At 36.0% G+C, this 17,357-nt stretch overlaps 1 protein-coding gene across 1 annotated transcript in view; it reads left to right on the forward strand.

Annotated features, from left to right (window-relative positions):
* AQR (aquarius intron-binding spliceosomal factor) overlaps positions 1 to 17,357 on the forward strand; it is a 111,529-nt gene that overhangs the window by 62,123 nt on the left and 32,049 nt on the right. The window contains exons 16-21 of the mRNA XM_036109142.2: positions 1,425 to 1,545; positions 4,476 to 4,617; positions 7,758 to 7,936; positions 10,822 to 10,989; positions 12,598 to 12,767; positions 16,202 to 16,443. Coding sequence (XP_035965035.1) covers positions 1,425 to 1,545; positions 4,476 to 4,617; positions 7,758 to 7,936; positions 10,822 to 10,989; positions 12,598 to 12,767; positions 16,202 to 16,443 — 1,022 coding nt within the window. The remainder of the gene's footprint in view (positions 1 to 1,424; positions 1,546 to 4,475; positions 4,618 to 7,757; positions 7,937 to 10,821; positions 10,990 to 12,597; positions 12,768 to 16,201; positions 16,444 to 17,357) is intronic.

Here is a 17,357-nt window from a genome sequence, read left to right on the forward strand (position 1 = left end):
GTGCCAGTTGGAGAGATATTCTTGGAGTTTTAACTTAATTCAAGTATGGAAAATACTTTTTTATTGATATGCTTACTTGTGTGAAATGTATGTCTTAGGTCACCATCTTTGCCTTTTCATTATTTCTGACTATAAGTGCTTTCTAAAACTTCCTTGTCCTATTTTCTGACAACATGAAATCTTTTCTCATAAGTCAGGTTTGGGGATTAATAATAAATCCTTCTATACAAAGAAATGAGGATTTTTTTAAGGACTCTTTCTAATGGAAAATAGGTTTAAGTATAAAGCAGATCCTGTGCCTTTTACAGTCTTACAGCTAAGATTCATCCATGAAATTTAAATATTTTTGCCAAAAAGAAAACAGTTTTAAAAATTTATAGTGCTACGGCATTATCTTTCATTTCCTCTCTCTCCTAAAGGATTTCCTTAGGCTTTGGATTCTTCTAATATCTGAATTATGATAAAGAAGTTGAAATATGCATATTGTTTAGATGATATCACACTATTTTCTTTCCTAAAATAATACTCTCTGTACTGAAGAGAACGTGACACATTTTCCACATGTATCTTTTTAACATGTTAATTAGGTAACAAGCTTATTTCTGTTAGAGATAGATGACTATAATATTAACAATGGAAATCTACATAGAGGTCATAAAGGCCAACTCTCATTTTACAAGGAAAACTGAGGCCAGGTGTGTGTGTGTCTGTGTGTGTGTGTGTGTTTAAAAAGATTTATTTATTTATTTCAGAGAGCAAGAAACAGCCTGAGTGAGGTGGGGGGGCGGGCAGCAGGACAGGGGAAGCAGACTCCGCGCTGAGTGTGGAGCCCAGTGCTGAGTTCTATCTCCTGACCTGAAGATCACGACCTGAGTTGAACCCAAGAGTCAGACACTTAACCAGCTGAGCCACCCAGGTGCCCCCAGGTTTTTAATAAACAAAATTTTCCATATTGTTTAATTAGTAGTAGAATGAAAACTATAATCTAGGACTTAGGGCTTAACATCGGTGAATATTAAGTGCTATGGTTTTTAAGGTCTTGGCATGTGCCAGGCACTTTGATGCTGTTTTACAGTATTCCGTTTCATTTTCATAAGAAACCTGAGAGGTGAGTTTTTTATCTGTTTTACTGAAAAAGAAGCTAAGATCAGGGAAGTTAAAGGAACGTGCCCAGTTTTTACATAGCTCATAAATTAGAGGTACTTGGTGTTGATCTGCCTGATTCCAAAGCCCATCATAATTGGTGCCTCTCTCATCTTTGACTTATGGAGAAAATGGAAAAAGGGAAAAAACCCTCTTATTAAGTGGTACCATAACTGAAAGACATGAAACTTCTCAATCCATACTTTATGGTGAATTTCTCCATAAATTATTTTGATTAAGAAAAGATGCTTCTAACTTTCTGCATGATCTGTTTCTTTTAGGTATCTCGTCATGAACGTCGAATTTCTCAGATTCAGCAGTTGAACCAGATGCCTTTGTATCCAACTGAGAAAATCATATGGGATGAAAATATTGTCCCAACTGAGTACTATTCTGGGGAAGGTATGGCAGAGAAGTACAGGATTCAGGTGTACCATGAAATTTAGTTTAGAATTTATCATATGTAACTGAAAATACTCCTATCTGTTACATGCATTAGGATAATTTTCTGGTACCCTGAAGTTCAATTTTAAAGCTGGAAACTATTCAGTATTTTGAATGCGTAGTATTAAGGATTTTTATTAAATTTAACCATGCCCTAATGTGTGTGTGTGTGTGTGTGTGTGCTGTGCATGCGTGCTGCACACACATGCTCAGATGTGCACATGTATACATATATTAGGATGAGATATATATATCATATACATATATTATCCTTTATAAAATATGACCGTAAGCATAAAACTATGTTTTAAGGAGACCTAATAGTGAAGGAAGTATAGCTCTCATTATGTCGCTGTAAAAGGCTTTGTTTGGTAGTGTATTATTTTTCAAAGCCTTTTTTAGAAGTTCTTTTGAATTCCTTGTTAAGCCAGCTAATGACCACCAAAAATTGTCAGTAGTTAATAATAAACCCTTCATTTTGATTAAAAATAGTTATTCCCTGGTTTACTTATCTGTTTCAACAGATTTGTTCCTAGATGCTTTTGTTCATCCACTAAGGATGAGAATTTGTCACAATTGAGTATATGCTGAAGTACATTCTGACATATTTTGAAGGCATATTTAAAAAAAAAATTAAGGAAATTTTTTGAACAATGGCATCATTATGAGAAGTTTGGCTATTTTAAAGACATCACCAGTGGTAATTTATTTAAAAGAAAAACGGATATTTCAGAGTCGTATCCTGAAGTCGTATCCATAACTTCAGTAAAGCCAGTGCACCAAAATTGTGCTAGATTTCGGAATAGGCAGTCTTCATATTTTTTTTATTCTTACAAAGGTCAATGCCTTGTTTTTTCACTTTTCTAATTTGTTCATGCTAAAAGCATTTATGACCATGTATGTATGACATCTAACTCTTTGTCTAATCAGTTCCTAAAAGGCAAATATCACTTAGTATTTTGTCTTGTCAGTACAGAGCTTATGTGTCCTTAAATATGTACATAGTCTTTCATCTAGCTTTTGGTGCTATCCAGTGATGCTGCTCTGAGTTTAAAACACACTTGCTTAGCATATAAAATATTGTTCTTCTTTCCCACCTGCAATTAATGAAGGTTAAGGAAAGTATTTCAGAACAATATTAGTTGCCAAATGGTTTAACTGTAATAAAGCTGTCTTCAGATATTTGGCTATGTGATGCCATTGTTCTTGAGGGACCATGGATGGCACTGTGTTTTAGGGGCTCAATATCTATGCTCATAAATAGGCAAAGATCAAAGCTAATACTGAATGCTTATGCAGACTGCTTCTAGCTCCCAAGAAGAGAAAATAAGTGTGAAATTGGTACAGATATTTAAAAAGATATAGTTAAGAATTGTAAAGAAAATCCTTGTAAAATTTTATGCCCTCATTTTGAGCCTTTTTAAGAAAATAAACACAAATATAGAAAGCCACACAACATAAATACAGGGCTTAACAAATTATTATAAGGGAAATAACCACCTTATTAGCTATCCCAGAACCCTCCCGTAAGCTCCTTCCTAGTTACTGCTTCTCCCTCCACCTGAAAGTAACCATTTCTTGACTTCTATAGCAATCACTATATATTCCTTCATAGTTTTATCACCTACTTGTGCATCCATGCGTGATAGTCAATCTTGTACGTTTTTAAAATGTCTTTTACTTCACAAATGCCCTCTGTATCCCTTCCTTTTCTTTTGAAGAACCCGAATTGTTTGATCTGTATAGTTTCCCACAGTCTAGTTTTTTCTGACTACTCAGTGTATAGTTGGGTATGTCTCTCTGCTCTTTATTTTTCTTGCAGATTGGCAGCTGAATGCAGAGGCTTGGTCAGGCTGAGGTTTTCTCTCTGGCAGGATTCTTGGTGGTGCTGTATTCTTTCATCAGATGCACAGAATGTCTGGTTGTTTGTGTGTGTGTGTGTGTGATATAAGTAGCCATTGCTGCTTAATGGCTAGATTTGTTAATTCAGTGACAGTTGCAAAATAGTCACATTTTAATTCTTTTTTTTTTTAATAAAATTATGCTGTCTAAAGAGACACTTTCCCTCAGCCTCTGGCCTGAAAGATACTGAGTTAGATTATAAATCAGAATCTAACATAAATGATGTGAAATTTTTTTTTGCATTGATATTCTTTGCCATTTGGTAAGAATGGATACAGATGATGAAAATATTATGATTTTCCAGTAAAATGTGTTTACTTTGAGGTTCTTTTTTTTTTTTTTTTAACCTTTTTGGTATTGTAGCCAAGTGCTTATTCACTTATTATCCAAGGGAAAGAGCAGTTAGTGAAGATATTAGAAAGAATATTGTTCATTAATATAGTCAGAGAAGGGAAGTAACTCCAGGAATAGTATACAACGAATACCTTATCCTTAAAGTCTAGCCAAAAGGCAGAGATTCAGAGCACAATAGTGCTCATTGGAGATAGATTAATATGTTGTAATATACTAACTAATTAGCTTTCATGGTAAATTTGTCATGGGCTTAGTTTATGGTCACTGTTTACTTCAAGCTTTGCCAAATATAAGTGAGGGGGTAAAGGAAGAATTTTTAAACTACTTGAGACTATATTAATTGTAAGTATCTTCAGATACTTTTGAGAAGCCTGTTTGTATCTGAATCATTGATGCACGGTTATATGTATTAATGAGATTTATCCTTCCTTCCCAACTCTTAATGGATAGCATTTGTTAACTTGGTTTTTCAATTTCTGTGTGAAAATAAAAATAGAACCTTATCAAATATGCTATATTTCAGACATCATTAAATTAAACCCTTAACCAAATTTGTAGTGCATTTCTTTATACATAGCACAGCTGTCTGATTAAAAGAATAATTCAAATGTGGATGCTGTTTTCTTTTTCAGGTTGTCTTGCTCTTCCCAAGTTGAATTTGCAGTTTTTGACTCTTCATGATTACCTCTTAAGGAATTTTAATCTCTTCCGCTTAGAATCAACTTACGAAATTAGGCAGGACATCGAGGATAGTGTCAGCAGAATGAAGCCATGGTTAGTAAATTGGTTCCACTTATGATGAAGAGGTGCAAACAGTGACTGACATAACCTCTGTCAGAAACCTCATAAGTGTATTTAGAAATAGTATGCCTGGCGTGAAGATGCCCTCCAAAATATGAGATATTTACTCTTTGAGAAATTCTCTAATGTGGATTAGAGTATACCAAAAGTGCTAAAACATAAAATATGTATCTGGGTACTTGGGTGTGGTGCTGGGGGACTGGGGATAAGGGAGGAGAGGTCTTCATTCTTGGAGGATGGTGGGGGGAGAAATGTAGAGGGGAGAGTAGGGTGGACATTAGCAAAAGGGTAAAGAGGGACGGTATGGGCTGACCAGCGGGCCTTTACTAGGACAGCAGTTCAAGTCCTGGGAGCTTATGATAAGGAGGTCTTCTACTACCCCAGCTGCTCTTGTGGCTGTCGCCAGTATTTCAGTTAGCCTCTCCCAGGAACCTGGCAAGAGATGAGGAGCATTGCTGAGCATCACATGGAATCGAACATTGCAAAGTCTTCCCTGGTCCTCCCTCCATAGATTACCTTGACTAAACCATCAGGATTTACTTTGGGGGCCAGTTGAGTAGGTCTCTTTATTTGAGGAAGTCTTCTGCTTAAACTCAACTCCCCACTTGCTAGCTCATGTCTGGAATTCTTTTAGCTAAGAAAAGACTTTCATTCTAGTTATTGTAGGCAGCTCTGCATTATGAGATTTGTGAAGGTCCGTTTTGCTTTTTAGACATGACTGATTTAGACATGAGATAAATGCCCTTCATTCACTATTTCATTCTACGTATAGAATTGATGAGGGTAAGTTATATATCACAAGTGACTATAAACTAGTAAAATTCTTATAAAATGGATTTTTATTATATTCTGGTCACACTATGCATACACATACAATTATACTGCATTCTGTATGAAAAGCTTAACAGTTTTTGAATGTGAACAGATTCAGGTATCTTCCAGGCTTCTCTCCTTACTAATTACAGAGAGCTACATGGACACTATGATTATGATCTATTTTTTTCACTTCCACATTTTATTTCATACACAGTTCTATTTTTTAATTAGTTATTATGTGAAAAGTTATTCTGGGTGAGACTATAAAACATAACATAAAATATTTTTGACTTAATAATCAGTTGAGTCAGTAGGCAGGCTAGCACTGTGAGGTTTGTATACTCGCTGGCTGATCATCCCTGCCCACAGTTTTGCTGGAATTATTGCCCACTGTTTGGACCCCCAGGGTGTGCTTGATCAGAAAGCTTCCTTTCAGTTTATGGTTAACCTTGGGTTTACATGCTCATATTCTGGACCTAATTTTGGCCATTTTGCAAACTAGGGATTTATTAACTAGCAGTTTATCAAATAGAATTCACTTATATTTTACTTAAATGCCAAATAAAGCAAAAATACTTAAGAGTTCTATGGTCTATTAATAAAGGACATTTTTTTTAACTTACATTATTTTCTGCTAAGGGAAAGAAAATGTCACTTTTGGGAGTTAACTTGTGATATAAATTTTTCTAGATTTTCATTCCTAATTGCCCATCACTGAAGGCTTTTAAAAATAATGAGATCTAAAAAGAGGCCAGGCTTCTATCTGTTTCTTGTGTGCTGAAGGTGGAAAAGTCGGGGCATAAATTTTACTCAATGCTTGGTACTAACGATCATGTATTCAGGCTGCTGAAACCACTGAGCAACGTAAGGGAGAAAGTATTTATGAGGGGCAGAAATCTGTCCTTTTTAATCCTTCATGTTGCAGGTAGATTTTATAAGGGAAGAAAAAACAGTTGGGGAGAAGAGATTAGTGGTTGCCTGGGGGTAGTAACAGGATTGACTATAGTCAAATGAGAGGGATCTTTTATGCATAGGATGGAAGTGTTCTCAGATTGTGGTGATGGACGCACAACTCTGCACATTTACTAAAACATCATTGAATTGTGCATTTACAGTGAATGAATTTTATGGTATGTAAGCTATACTGTGGTAAAAGTGTAAAAAATGGAGGAGGTAATAGTTATTACAAAAGGGTTTAGACACAAGATAAAACCTTTTAGAAACTCCCTGTACTAAGCAAGTCACTGGATGCAGAACTTTTATTTTAATTAGTTTCACTCTTTGATGTTGTGAAGTTCTACAGTTTTTTTCTTATAACACAAAGCCTTTACCTGGGGGGTAGCTTTTCTTTATCTGTGTAAGTATGTCATTTTTGGCAGTACTTTCCAGTTTCGGAGTGCTGCTGCAGTATTTACGTTATAGATTTCCCGGATAACAATGTAAAATCTAGAGCACCAGTTAGACTAACATAAGAAGAATGAATGGGTATTTGAATGTTAGTGATTCTGGTTATTACAACTAGCTTGATTATCTTTACCCCCAATCCATGGCAGTATCTTTTAAATGATTTAAATATTATGCCCTAAAGCAAGCATTTGCATAGATATTATCATTTGTTGGTTTAATTTTTAAAATTCCAGCTTATTCTAAAACAGCTTATAGAAATATCGAAATACATAAAATATAAGGAGTTGAGACTATCTTGATGAAGAGAGGAAAAGGATAAGAATTATTGTTACATTATTATAATCTAGATTACTCTGTTATTATTATTATTATTATAGATTATTTTTTTAAGATTTTATTTATTCATTTGAGAGAGCACAGAGTGAGAGGGAGAAGCAGACCCCCCGCTGAGCCGGGAGCCTGATGCGGAGCCCAATGAGGGCCTCAATCCCAGAACCCCGGAGATTATGACCTGAGCCGAAGGCAGACGCTTAACCATCTGAGCCACCCAGGAGCCCTGGGATAGATTGTTCTTTGACCAAATGCCTCTGCTCTCTGTATATAGGGTTACCTTTTTTTTTCCTGTGTGTGGGGGGGGGAGATACTCTTCTCTACTTCCCTTTCTTTACTGGACCATATTTGCCTGTTCATTCTACTGAGTATATTCCTTATATATTGGGACTTTGTTTTTTTGGTTTGTTTTGTTTTTTGTTTTAAGTTTATTAATAAGAGTTACTAATGTCAGGGCTTAGTAGCTAAATATGTGTTCCTCCTTACTAATTTTACTTGACCAGAAGTTGGGGAAAAGTCATTTTTTTGTTTGAGTAATCATGCACTTCTTTGGTTTTCAGGCAATCTGAGTATGGTGGTGTAGTGTTTGGTGGTTGGGCACGAATGGCCCAGCCTATCGTGGCTTTCACTGTAGTTGAGGTTGCCAAGCCCAACATAGGTGAAAACTGGCCAACCCGAGTTCGTGCGGATGTTACCATCAATCTGAATGTCAGAGATCACATCAAAGATGAATGGGAAGGTAATTTTGTATTTCAAAAAATTAAGTTACATTTTTGCCTTTTTAGTGTATAGAAAATTGGCAAAGCACTTTTACTAAGCATTACCTTTCTAAACGTTTATGAAATTTATCTTTAAAAATTGTCTTTATAATTACTAGTAGTAAAAATATCAAGGAACATACAAGAACAATTAAATGTCTTAATACTTTAGTAAAAAGTATAAAATAGCATGCATATCATCACAGTATTTTGAAAATTGCAGTTTGCAAAGCTGAGAGGACCTCTTTAAATCCCAAATTTAGTAAGACAATATTTATGAATTTGTAGGATCAGTATAAAAAGAATCAAAATATTACTATTCACTAAAGAAAGGGAGGAAAACCCACACATAACCTGCACACATGCAGAGGTAGTAAAGAAAATTGGTGTTTTTAAGAGAGAAAAGTCACCAAAGTGAAGAGAATAGGGATGCATACAGTTGCTGGAAAATAAAGATACAAAATCAAAATTAGACAAACTCAAAAGGAATTTAAGGGGATCTCATAAAACATCTCAGAAAGAAATAATAATAGTTTAACTATTTGTACCAAAGGGAGGAAGTTAGGTAAAGAATTAGTGATATTAAGTGTATTCAAGGATAAATAATAGATGCAGAGAAATTAGATGAGTTATTTCCCCTGTTATTTCCTAGGCAAGATTTTAGGGGCAGGAGTTTTGTGTCACAAGGAATTTTATTTAGAGGCAGATTTGTTCAGAGTTACTAAGCCAAGTAAAGACTGAAAACATTGATAACACCTGTGCCAGAACTGACACATGACCTAATTTTTAAGTGGCACTTTTATATTTTTCTCCCAGCTGTCTGTGAGAGCTCTTACTTGCTGTCCTGTTGTGAGAAACAGTAGCCGGTAGATTTTATCTCCTTCCACCTTCTTGGCATGCCAGAAGGAAAGGGATAGTCCCTGAATGGGTCAGTTGTCAGAAATTATTGCTCCCAGTATAGCTGTTTATAACCAGAGGGACTATATGATACGTTTATCCAGTAATTCTGAAGGAATCCAGCAGCAAAGCTGGCCACATGTTTAACAAATGGCCACTGTAGTGGGTGTAGTTTGTGACAGATTGTTTCTATGATTCCTGGATCCTTCAGAAGAGTTCCAATCTAATCTAGTGCGTTACACATCTAGAGTACTGTATATCTTTATTGTTGCTAAATCTTAAGAGAGACATTAAGTTGCCGGAGAAGGTTTTATACTTACTACCTTTGGCATTTAAGAAAGTATTAAAATAAACACTGTTTTACACAGTTACCTAAACTCCTTTCCTTCATTACTTTGGAGACTTCTATCAGAAGGACATTAAACAGTCTTTTTTTTCCCTTTCATCCTTTTAAACATAGGCCTCTGATAGAATGAGAAATGTAATGGATAAATTTTGATGGGCAAGAGAGGGAACAGTAGGGTATTGTGGAACAAGTGATTCATAATATGGGGCATGGTGGGGAGAAAAGTGTTTTCTGGGAGGCCAGAGCCAAAATTCACTCCCTGTGTTGATCACAGATGGAGTAACTAAATAGAAAATGGAGGCAAAAAATGAGAGGGAGGTTCTGGAAGTAGTAATGAATATTGTCCTGTAGAAACAATAGTTTTGAAGAGTTTAAGCTAAATATATAAAACATTCTTCTTGTTCCTTCAAAAAGGTATGACGTTCAGGCCCATATCTTCTCCATTTCCCCATTTAAAATTAAGGAAACTGAATTAAGGACACAGAAATGCTGGATTCTGCTCCAGAAGGCACAGCCAGGATGGAGTGGATACAAATGGTTGAAGGGAGAAAATAGTTGAGCTCACTGTTACATAAGGGTTTTTTTAATGTAGATCTGAGATGTCCCACAGTGAAATGATCTGCCTTGGTGTAGTAGTTCTCGTTGCTTCTCCTGCTTCTAATTTGTTGGGAAGTAAACAATAAAGTCATTATTATGAATCAGAGCAATTATTGCTAGCACACTTAAACCCCAGTCCATATTAAGACAAACCAGAATGGTCCCAATACTGTTAGCTACACACTGACATTGCTGATTTGATTTAGTTGTATATCTTATTACCACGGTTATGAGCAAGCAGACTATTTAAGTTTGCATTTATGTCCTACAGTGGCTAACAAAACAAATCAGGAAAGCAATGAAGATTAAGTGATAAGACATTACATGGATATGTGATCTAAATTTATGTCCCTTGTCTTCCCATGTCTCTACTTATAATAGAGCTGGGGATCCAGTTGAGTCCAGTATTGGGTCTAATGACTGAGAAGCTATGGACTTTGGTACAAGTTTCCTATTTCTGGACATTTACTTAATAAAATTTTTATTTGCCAAATGAAACTATGTATATTCAACCATGTTCTCAATATGATATCGGTAAACAATGCTTTTGTGCTTTGATGAATTATTCTTGAGTTGACCTCTTTCAGGGAATGCAGTTAGACTGTTGTTGGACTGATAGTGATGGATAGTTTAAACTGATGTTAGAAACCTGCTGAATATGATATAGATGGATTATATGCCAACCATATTTTCAGTTAGTTATTAAGAATGCTAAAAATAAGAATTATGAGCATCCAATTTTGGAGCTGTAACATGACTTGGAGGGCTTATTCAGTAATGTATTCATGGCATAAAAGTTTATAATTTTAATATAAAGAGAAGTTTTCACTTTAATTATTCCTGTCAAACATTGAATTTTAAAGATTATAGGAAAACCCATAATTATATTACAATGCAAATATAATCATTGATCACCTCTGGTATTTTACATGTTTCTTATATCTCTTAAAGAGGATGAGAATTTGCCATCAAAGGACTAAAAACAATGATATTCTAATAAGTGAAAATGTCTTTATGTTTTACCAGGTCTTCGTAAGCATGATGTATGTTTTTTAATTACTGTACGGCCCACAAAACCTTATGGTACTAAGTTTGACCGGAGGAGACCTTTTATTGAACAGATTGGCCTGGTTTATGTGAGAGGCTGTGAAATCCAGGGCATGCTGGATGATAAAGGGCGTGTCATTGAAGACGGTATGGCGATCTGTAGTTTTGAAAGCGTGTGTGTACATAATGATAAGGTTCTGTGCCTTTTTTCTTTTTGCATCTTAGGTAATATTTTTTAGTTATTTTACATACTAAATCAACACAAAGAATTATATATAAAATATATGTAAGGTACCTAGCACCCACTTTTAGAAATAAATAATATGGTTTCTAAACTTTTTGTTAGATATTGAAAAGGACAGGATCTTTTGAAATTACCTTTATTTAAAACTTTCCTTTTATAATACTTTACAGTATTGCTTTTTTAAAATCTCTAAACACTTCTTATGACATATTTGTCTAATTTTTCCTTCTTAAGTTTTATTGATTTGATTCATTGTAGCAGTGGCTCTCAATTGGGAATAGCACTACCCTGCATTTTGAAATGTATGATGGTATTTATCTTGTCCTGTGCCCGGGGTAGGAGTGGGGGATGGTGAGCTATTGGCATTTGATGGATGGGGGCTAGGGATGCTAAACATCTAAACAGAGCTGCCTTGGGGCGCCTGGGGGCTCAATTGGTTAAGGTCTGACTCTTGATTACAGCTCAGGTCATGATCTGAGGGTCGTGATATTGAGCCCCGAATCAGGCTTTGTGCTGAGCCTGGAGCCTGCTTAAGATTCTCTCTCTCCCTCTTTCTCTGCCCCTTTCCCGTCACCCACTCATGCGCGCACGTGCCCCCACTGTCTCTCAAAAAAAAGAAAAGAAATTTAAACAGAGCTGCCTTGTAGAAGGAATCGTCATACCTAACATGCAAACATTACCCCATTTAGAAATACCGCCTTACAGGATTTGTCAGCTCTTTGATTTCTTAGGCTTATCATTGACTTTTCTTTGAAATTCTTCATCTTGTCCTGACATTCTTGTTGTACTTACTGTTAAATTATAACTGCATCTATGTCCAGTGCTTATTTCCCAATTTGTTTACTAAACTTCTCTCAGAACTTGAATTGACTTCTACTGCCTGTCATTTTAAGGTTGCACCATTGCTACAAGTGCTGGTAATTAAGCTGACCTTACTGCTAAAATAAAAGAAAATAGGAAAGGTGGAATAAACGTAAGGCCACATATTGGGACCAGCGTTAGAGGACTAAGACAAAAGTAAGGAGACGAGGCAAAGGGGCAAGAAAAAGCCTCTCAGCTTTCAGCTATTAGTATATGAAATTTCCTTTCACACTGGTGATATTAGGAATGGAATGTGGAAGGATGAAAAGAGTGATCAGTCGAGTGCTTACGCTAGGTAAGCTAGGTAATAGGAGCTCTGAATAACTGACAAAAGTAAAGTTGTTTGACTTCTAGGGCTCTTATTTTGGTTGAGGACATATACAGACAATTGCAGTCCATGGCATTGCATCATAAACATTACATCACAAACATTTTTCTGGGAAAGAAATAGGAAGAATTTAGGGAAAGGAGAAAATATTTTCAGCTTCTAGGCATTTGAAATGGATGAGTGGAAAACGTTCTAGTCAGGGGAAGGACTGGGGTTTAGTGTGGAGAATTTACTCATCATTTCTAGAAAAGGAATACTGCTAAGTTACTTTGATATTTGAAAAGTATATATTTCACTTATCAAACTTTTTCAAAATGTCTAGGACCTGAGCCAAGACCCAATCTTAGAGGAGAGTCAAGGACATTTAGAGTGTTCTTGGATCCAAATCAGTATCAACAAGATATGACCAATACTATACAAAATGGAGCAGAAGATGTGTATGAAACTTTCAATATCATAATGAGGAGAAAACCAAAGGAAAATAACTTTAAGGTAATTTTTAGGCCATATAATTGAAGGTACTGTGTCCGATTTGAGTAACTTCTAAAACATAAATACATAGATCCTGGGTAAAAGAATGCTTTGTTAAGGAAATGATCACTGCTTTTATTCTGATTCTAAGTAATTCTCTTATATTATTAACATGTAGACTAAATATAACAACTTAAGAAAATTTATTTACTAAATCTATTTTGTCTTTTGATGAGTTTAGAAACTTACAATATAAATTAATCCAGGTCAGCCTCCTTCCTTGCTTTTTGTATATTAGATGCTCAGGATAGCAAGTATAAGGTAAAGGAAACTGCTTGTTTATTTGTTTCCTGGGAGTTCTTTTTTTAAATTAAAAGTAAGTGTACTTCCAAATCACTTTATGAATACAGATGTGAAACCCCGTAGCTCAGAATTACTTTATGATATAATGTGTTTTACTCATTAGCAGGAAAAGGGAGGTTTGGGGCTAGAGAATTTTACTTTTATAACTTAATGGAGATAAGGAGTTTTGAAAGAAGATTTTTTCAATTATCTGAAACTACTATATTATAAAACGTAAACATTGAATGGTTTTAGCATTTGGTAACACTACCTTCTGCACAGGTACATTTCTTTTTTCTCTCCCCCCAAAACATAGTGCTTCTTATGCATTATCAGTTTATTACCTTTTTTTTCCCCTGTTCTTGGTGATTAAAAAAAGAAGACTTCACATACAAAGGAATTTATTCCCCATTTTGCCCTATAGTTGAAGAGAAAACAACGGAACTATTCTTGATTTCTTTTTGTCTCACACCATGCATCCAGGTCATCAGTCAGTCTGGTTAGCTCACCACCTCCACTGACGCCACATCCAAGACACCTTCATCTCTCACATCCCTGCTTCCATTCTTGACGGCCCCTCCCCTTCTGCTATTCTCCACATAGTGATAGAATATGAATTATGCCTTGGTACCCTGTTCAACATACTTAATGGTTTCCCCTCGCAGTAGAAAATTATTACTGTAATCCAAAATGCTCCTTCATTATCTGTCCTCTGGCCACCTCTCCCAGCATCATTTTCTAACACCTTTTCCTGATTCACTCCATGCCAGGTGTGCTGACCTTTCTGCTGTTCTTTAAGAATCCAAGCCTTTGTCCATGGTGTTCCCTCTACCAACACAGTCTTCCTCCCAGGTATTTACCTGGTTCGTTCCCTCACTGCACGTGGGCAACTCTGCTTAGATGTTAACTCCTAAGAGAAGCTTTTTTCTGGAAACCTTACCTAAAGTAGCACCTCCCCTTCTTCTCATTCTTAGTCCAATTGTCTTCATTTCTCCTCACAGTCTTTGTTGTACCTGGTGACTATATATTTGTTATTTATCTGACTTCACCATTAGAATGCAGGTCTGTGAGGGCAGGGTCTCATTTGTTTGTCTCTGTTTTGTTTCTCAGTAATGATTGAATTTCAGTCACTTAACTAAAAATCGAAAAAAGTTCCTTCCTTATGTTCATTCATTTGACCATTTTATTTAATGCCCACCATGTGTCTGGCGTTGTGCTAAGTTGTATGGAGCCAATAAAGATGAGTAAGACACAGCTTATATTTTTAGGGAGTTTAGACTACTAATAAGGGAAGTTAAAAATATAAACAAATAACTACCATGAAATGTTAGAAGGTGCCAAAAGTCATAAGAAGGATGCAGATAAAAGTGTCATGGAAGGGGCTCCTGGCCGGCTCAGTCGGAAGAGCATGCGACTCTTGATCTCAGGGTTGTGAGTTCTAGCCCCACGTTCGGTGTATACTAAAAAAAGTAAACTTTAAAAAACAACAACAAAAAAGTGTCATGGGAGGTCAAAAGAGGCATTCAGATTCCAATCCAAGAAACAGGGGCAGTGATTAACTTTCCTGTGTTTGGGAAAAGGACAAATGCTCTTTTGGTGTCTTCAGTGTTTTATTATATACCTGGGCAGCATCCCTTATTTCCTTTTCTCTTTCCCAATTCGTACAGTGCCTGTTCTGACCTGGATGTTTTATTTCTTGCCTGAATAGTTGCACTAAATCGCTTCCTCTGCCCTAGCTCTGTTCTCCTCCTAGTCAGTCACCTGTTTTTCATATGCCTCCACTGATCATTTCAGTCAGCTTCTCAAAACATTTCTTTGACTTTCCATTAATGATGAAATAAACCACAGCTCCTTCGCAGATCCTCTGCTTTGAGCTAAATTGAAATGTCACTTTCCTCCATGAAACCTTTCCTAAGGTCAAAAGTCTTCCCTGCGTGCATCTCTCGCCTACTTGGAACTGTGTTCTCATTGTATTTTGTAATACTCTGTATTGTGGACCAAATTCTGCTGCTTTGTGTCATTGCTAAGGACATATTTCATCTCCCTACTAAAAATTTAATTTTCTTAGAGAGTAGAGCTCTTGTTTTATCCATCATTATGTGAACATACTCATTTATCTGTCCATCCAGTGATTTGCCCATCTCATAGTCAAACTTCCTAGATCCCTGCTCTCATGGAAATGATATTCTAGTGGGGATTAGACAAATGATAAACAGGTAACTAAGTACATGAATAAGAGAATTTCAGGTAGTGATTAGTGCAAGAAAATAAAACAAGGTGATGTGATAAGAGTGTGATTAACATACACTGTGCTGTTACTTAGTTGTCCTGTTGTAGTGTATAGCATTTATAACATAAAAATGGTTGGTTTTGTTATTTTATTCTTTGTAATTAATAGCCTAGCCTTCTGATTTCCATATATGGGATAGAGCGCTTTCTCAAAGTAATTATTAGAAAGTCTAAAAGTTTACCTTGAGTTTTGGTAATTTGGACAATGTATATGTTAATAACTATAATGACTTTTTATTGTAGAATGTTTATTCTGAAATTTATTTGACATTTCACTTTTATCTTTTTGTCTATTTTTAATTTAAAATTTCTAATTTTATTTCTTCTGTTAATTTTAATATTTTTAAACTATGAGATGTTTCACAACTGAGGCATATATTAATATGCTTCTGGTTGTGTGTCGTCTTAACATTGAGGAACTATGGAATATAAAGAGGAGAAGACTCCAGGAATTTCTAAGAGGAAGCATCCTCTTTAAGGATTTGTTCTATAATATTTTCTTGTTGTTGTGTAGTCCTGATTAGGTTTTCATTCTACCCAACGGGAGTCAAGTGATGAACTCATTTATGACATTCTGTCTAAATGAACTCCCAATGGATAAACTGTCCTTGCTAAGTTTGGTCTTTTGTTTAACTCAGTGTATGGTATCAGCTGAAAATATAGCTGTTGATTTAGTCTAGCCAAGCACCTGTCAGCAGAAAATAGCTTCTTGCCCTGAAACACTCGGGAATTTCGGATTAGTGCAGCCAGCTCTCCATTCCAGTGAAGTGCAAATGTTTGAGATGGCTTCTTGACACAACCCTTTTCTGTCCTTTCACTGGCAGGCTGTGCTGGAGACCATTCGGAACCTGATGAATACTGATTGTGTGGTACCTGACTGGCTGCATGACATCATTTTAGGTTATGGGGATCCAAGTAGTGCACATTATTCAAAAATGCCCAATCAGATTGCCACTCTTGATTTCAATGATACTTTTCTCTCCATTGAGCATTTAAAAACCAGCTTTCCTGGTCATAATGTTAAAGTAACTGTGGATGACCCAGCTCTACAGATACCCCCTTTCAGGTAAAGTCAGAACTGGATATACTCCTTTCAAGCTTTCTGTAGCCTGTGTGAGATAGGCCATTGGACTGTAGCTAAAGTTTTGAATATCTTGATTTTGTTTGGGCAGTCTTTACCTTCACCATATAATGACTGGGATAAATTTATTTTATTTGACTCCGTTTCTTAGTACAGAAAACTGTTTTAAGTCCATAAGAAAAGTAGGGGTGCCTGGGTGGCTCAGTCGTTAAGCGTCTGCCTTCGGCTCAGGTCATGATCCCAGGGTTCTGGGATCGAGCCCCGCATTAGGCTCCCTGCTCAGTGGGAAGCCTGCTTCTCCCTCTCCCACTTCCCCTGCTTGTGTTCCCTCTCTCACTGTGTCTCTCTCTGTCAAATAAATAAATAAAATCTTCAAAAAAAAAAAAAGACCATAATAAAAGTAGCCTCACGTCTAACAGGGACCAGTAAGTGCTTGTTGTCTGAAGAGCATTATATATAAACATACTTATAGTATTTGACTAAAGAAATATGCCTTTGTCTATTATGTATAATCTGGTATATTTCCTAATTAATGGACATAGTCATGGGATGTTGAACTTTCTTTTGTTTTCAGGGAAAAAATTCTGTTTTTCTTTTAAGCTTACTTGCTTTCACAAAACTTACATATTCACAATATAGTTACAATTCATGTTAAAGGAGCTTTGGTTTTAATTTTGAGTAGAAATGGAACAAAGTACCTGAAGCAGCAACTCATCACTCTTCCCTGAATTCTATTACATGGAAAAAGTGCACATAGAGAATTCTTTTTTTTTTTTTTAGTTTAATTTTAATGTATTCATTGACCTCACCTCCTGAGGTGTTCCAACCCCAGGCTAAAAACTTTTGCCCTGCCTTAGGGCACCTGGGTGGCTCAGTTGGTTAAGTGTCTGTCTTTGGCT

The sequence above is a fragment of the Halichoerus grypus genome, chromosome 8, assembly GCF_964656455.1.
Source record: "Halichoerus grypus chromosome 8, mHalGry1.hap1.1, whole genome shotgun sequence".
Taxonomy (NCBI): domain Eukaryota; kingdom Metazoa; phylum Chordata; class Mammalia; order Carnivora; family Phocidae; genus Halichoerus; species Halichoerus grypus.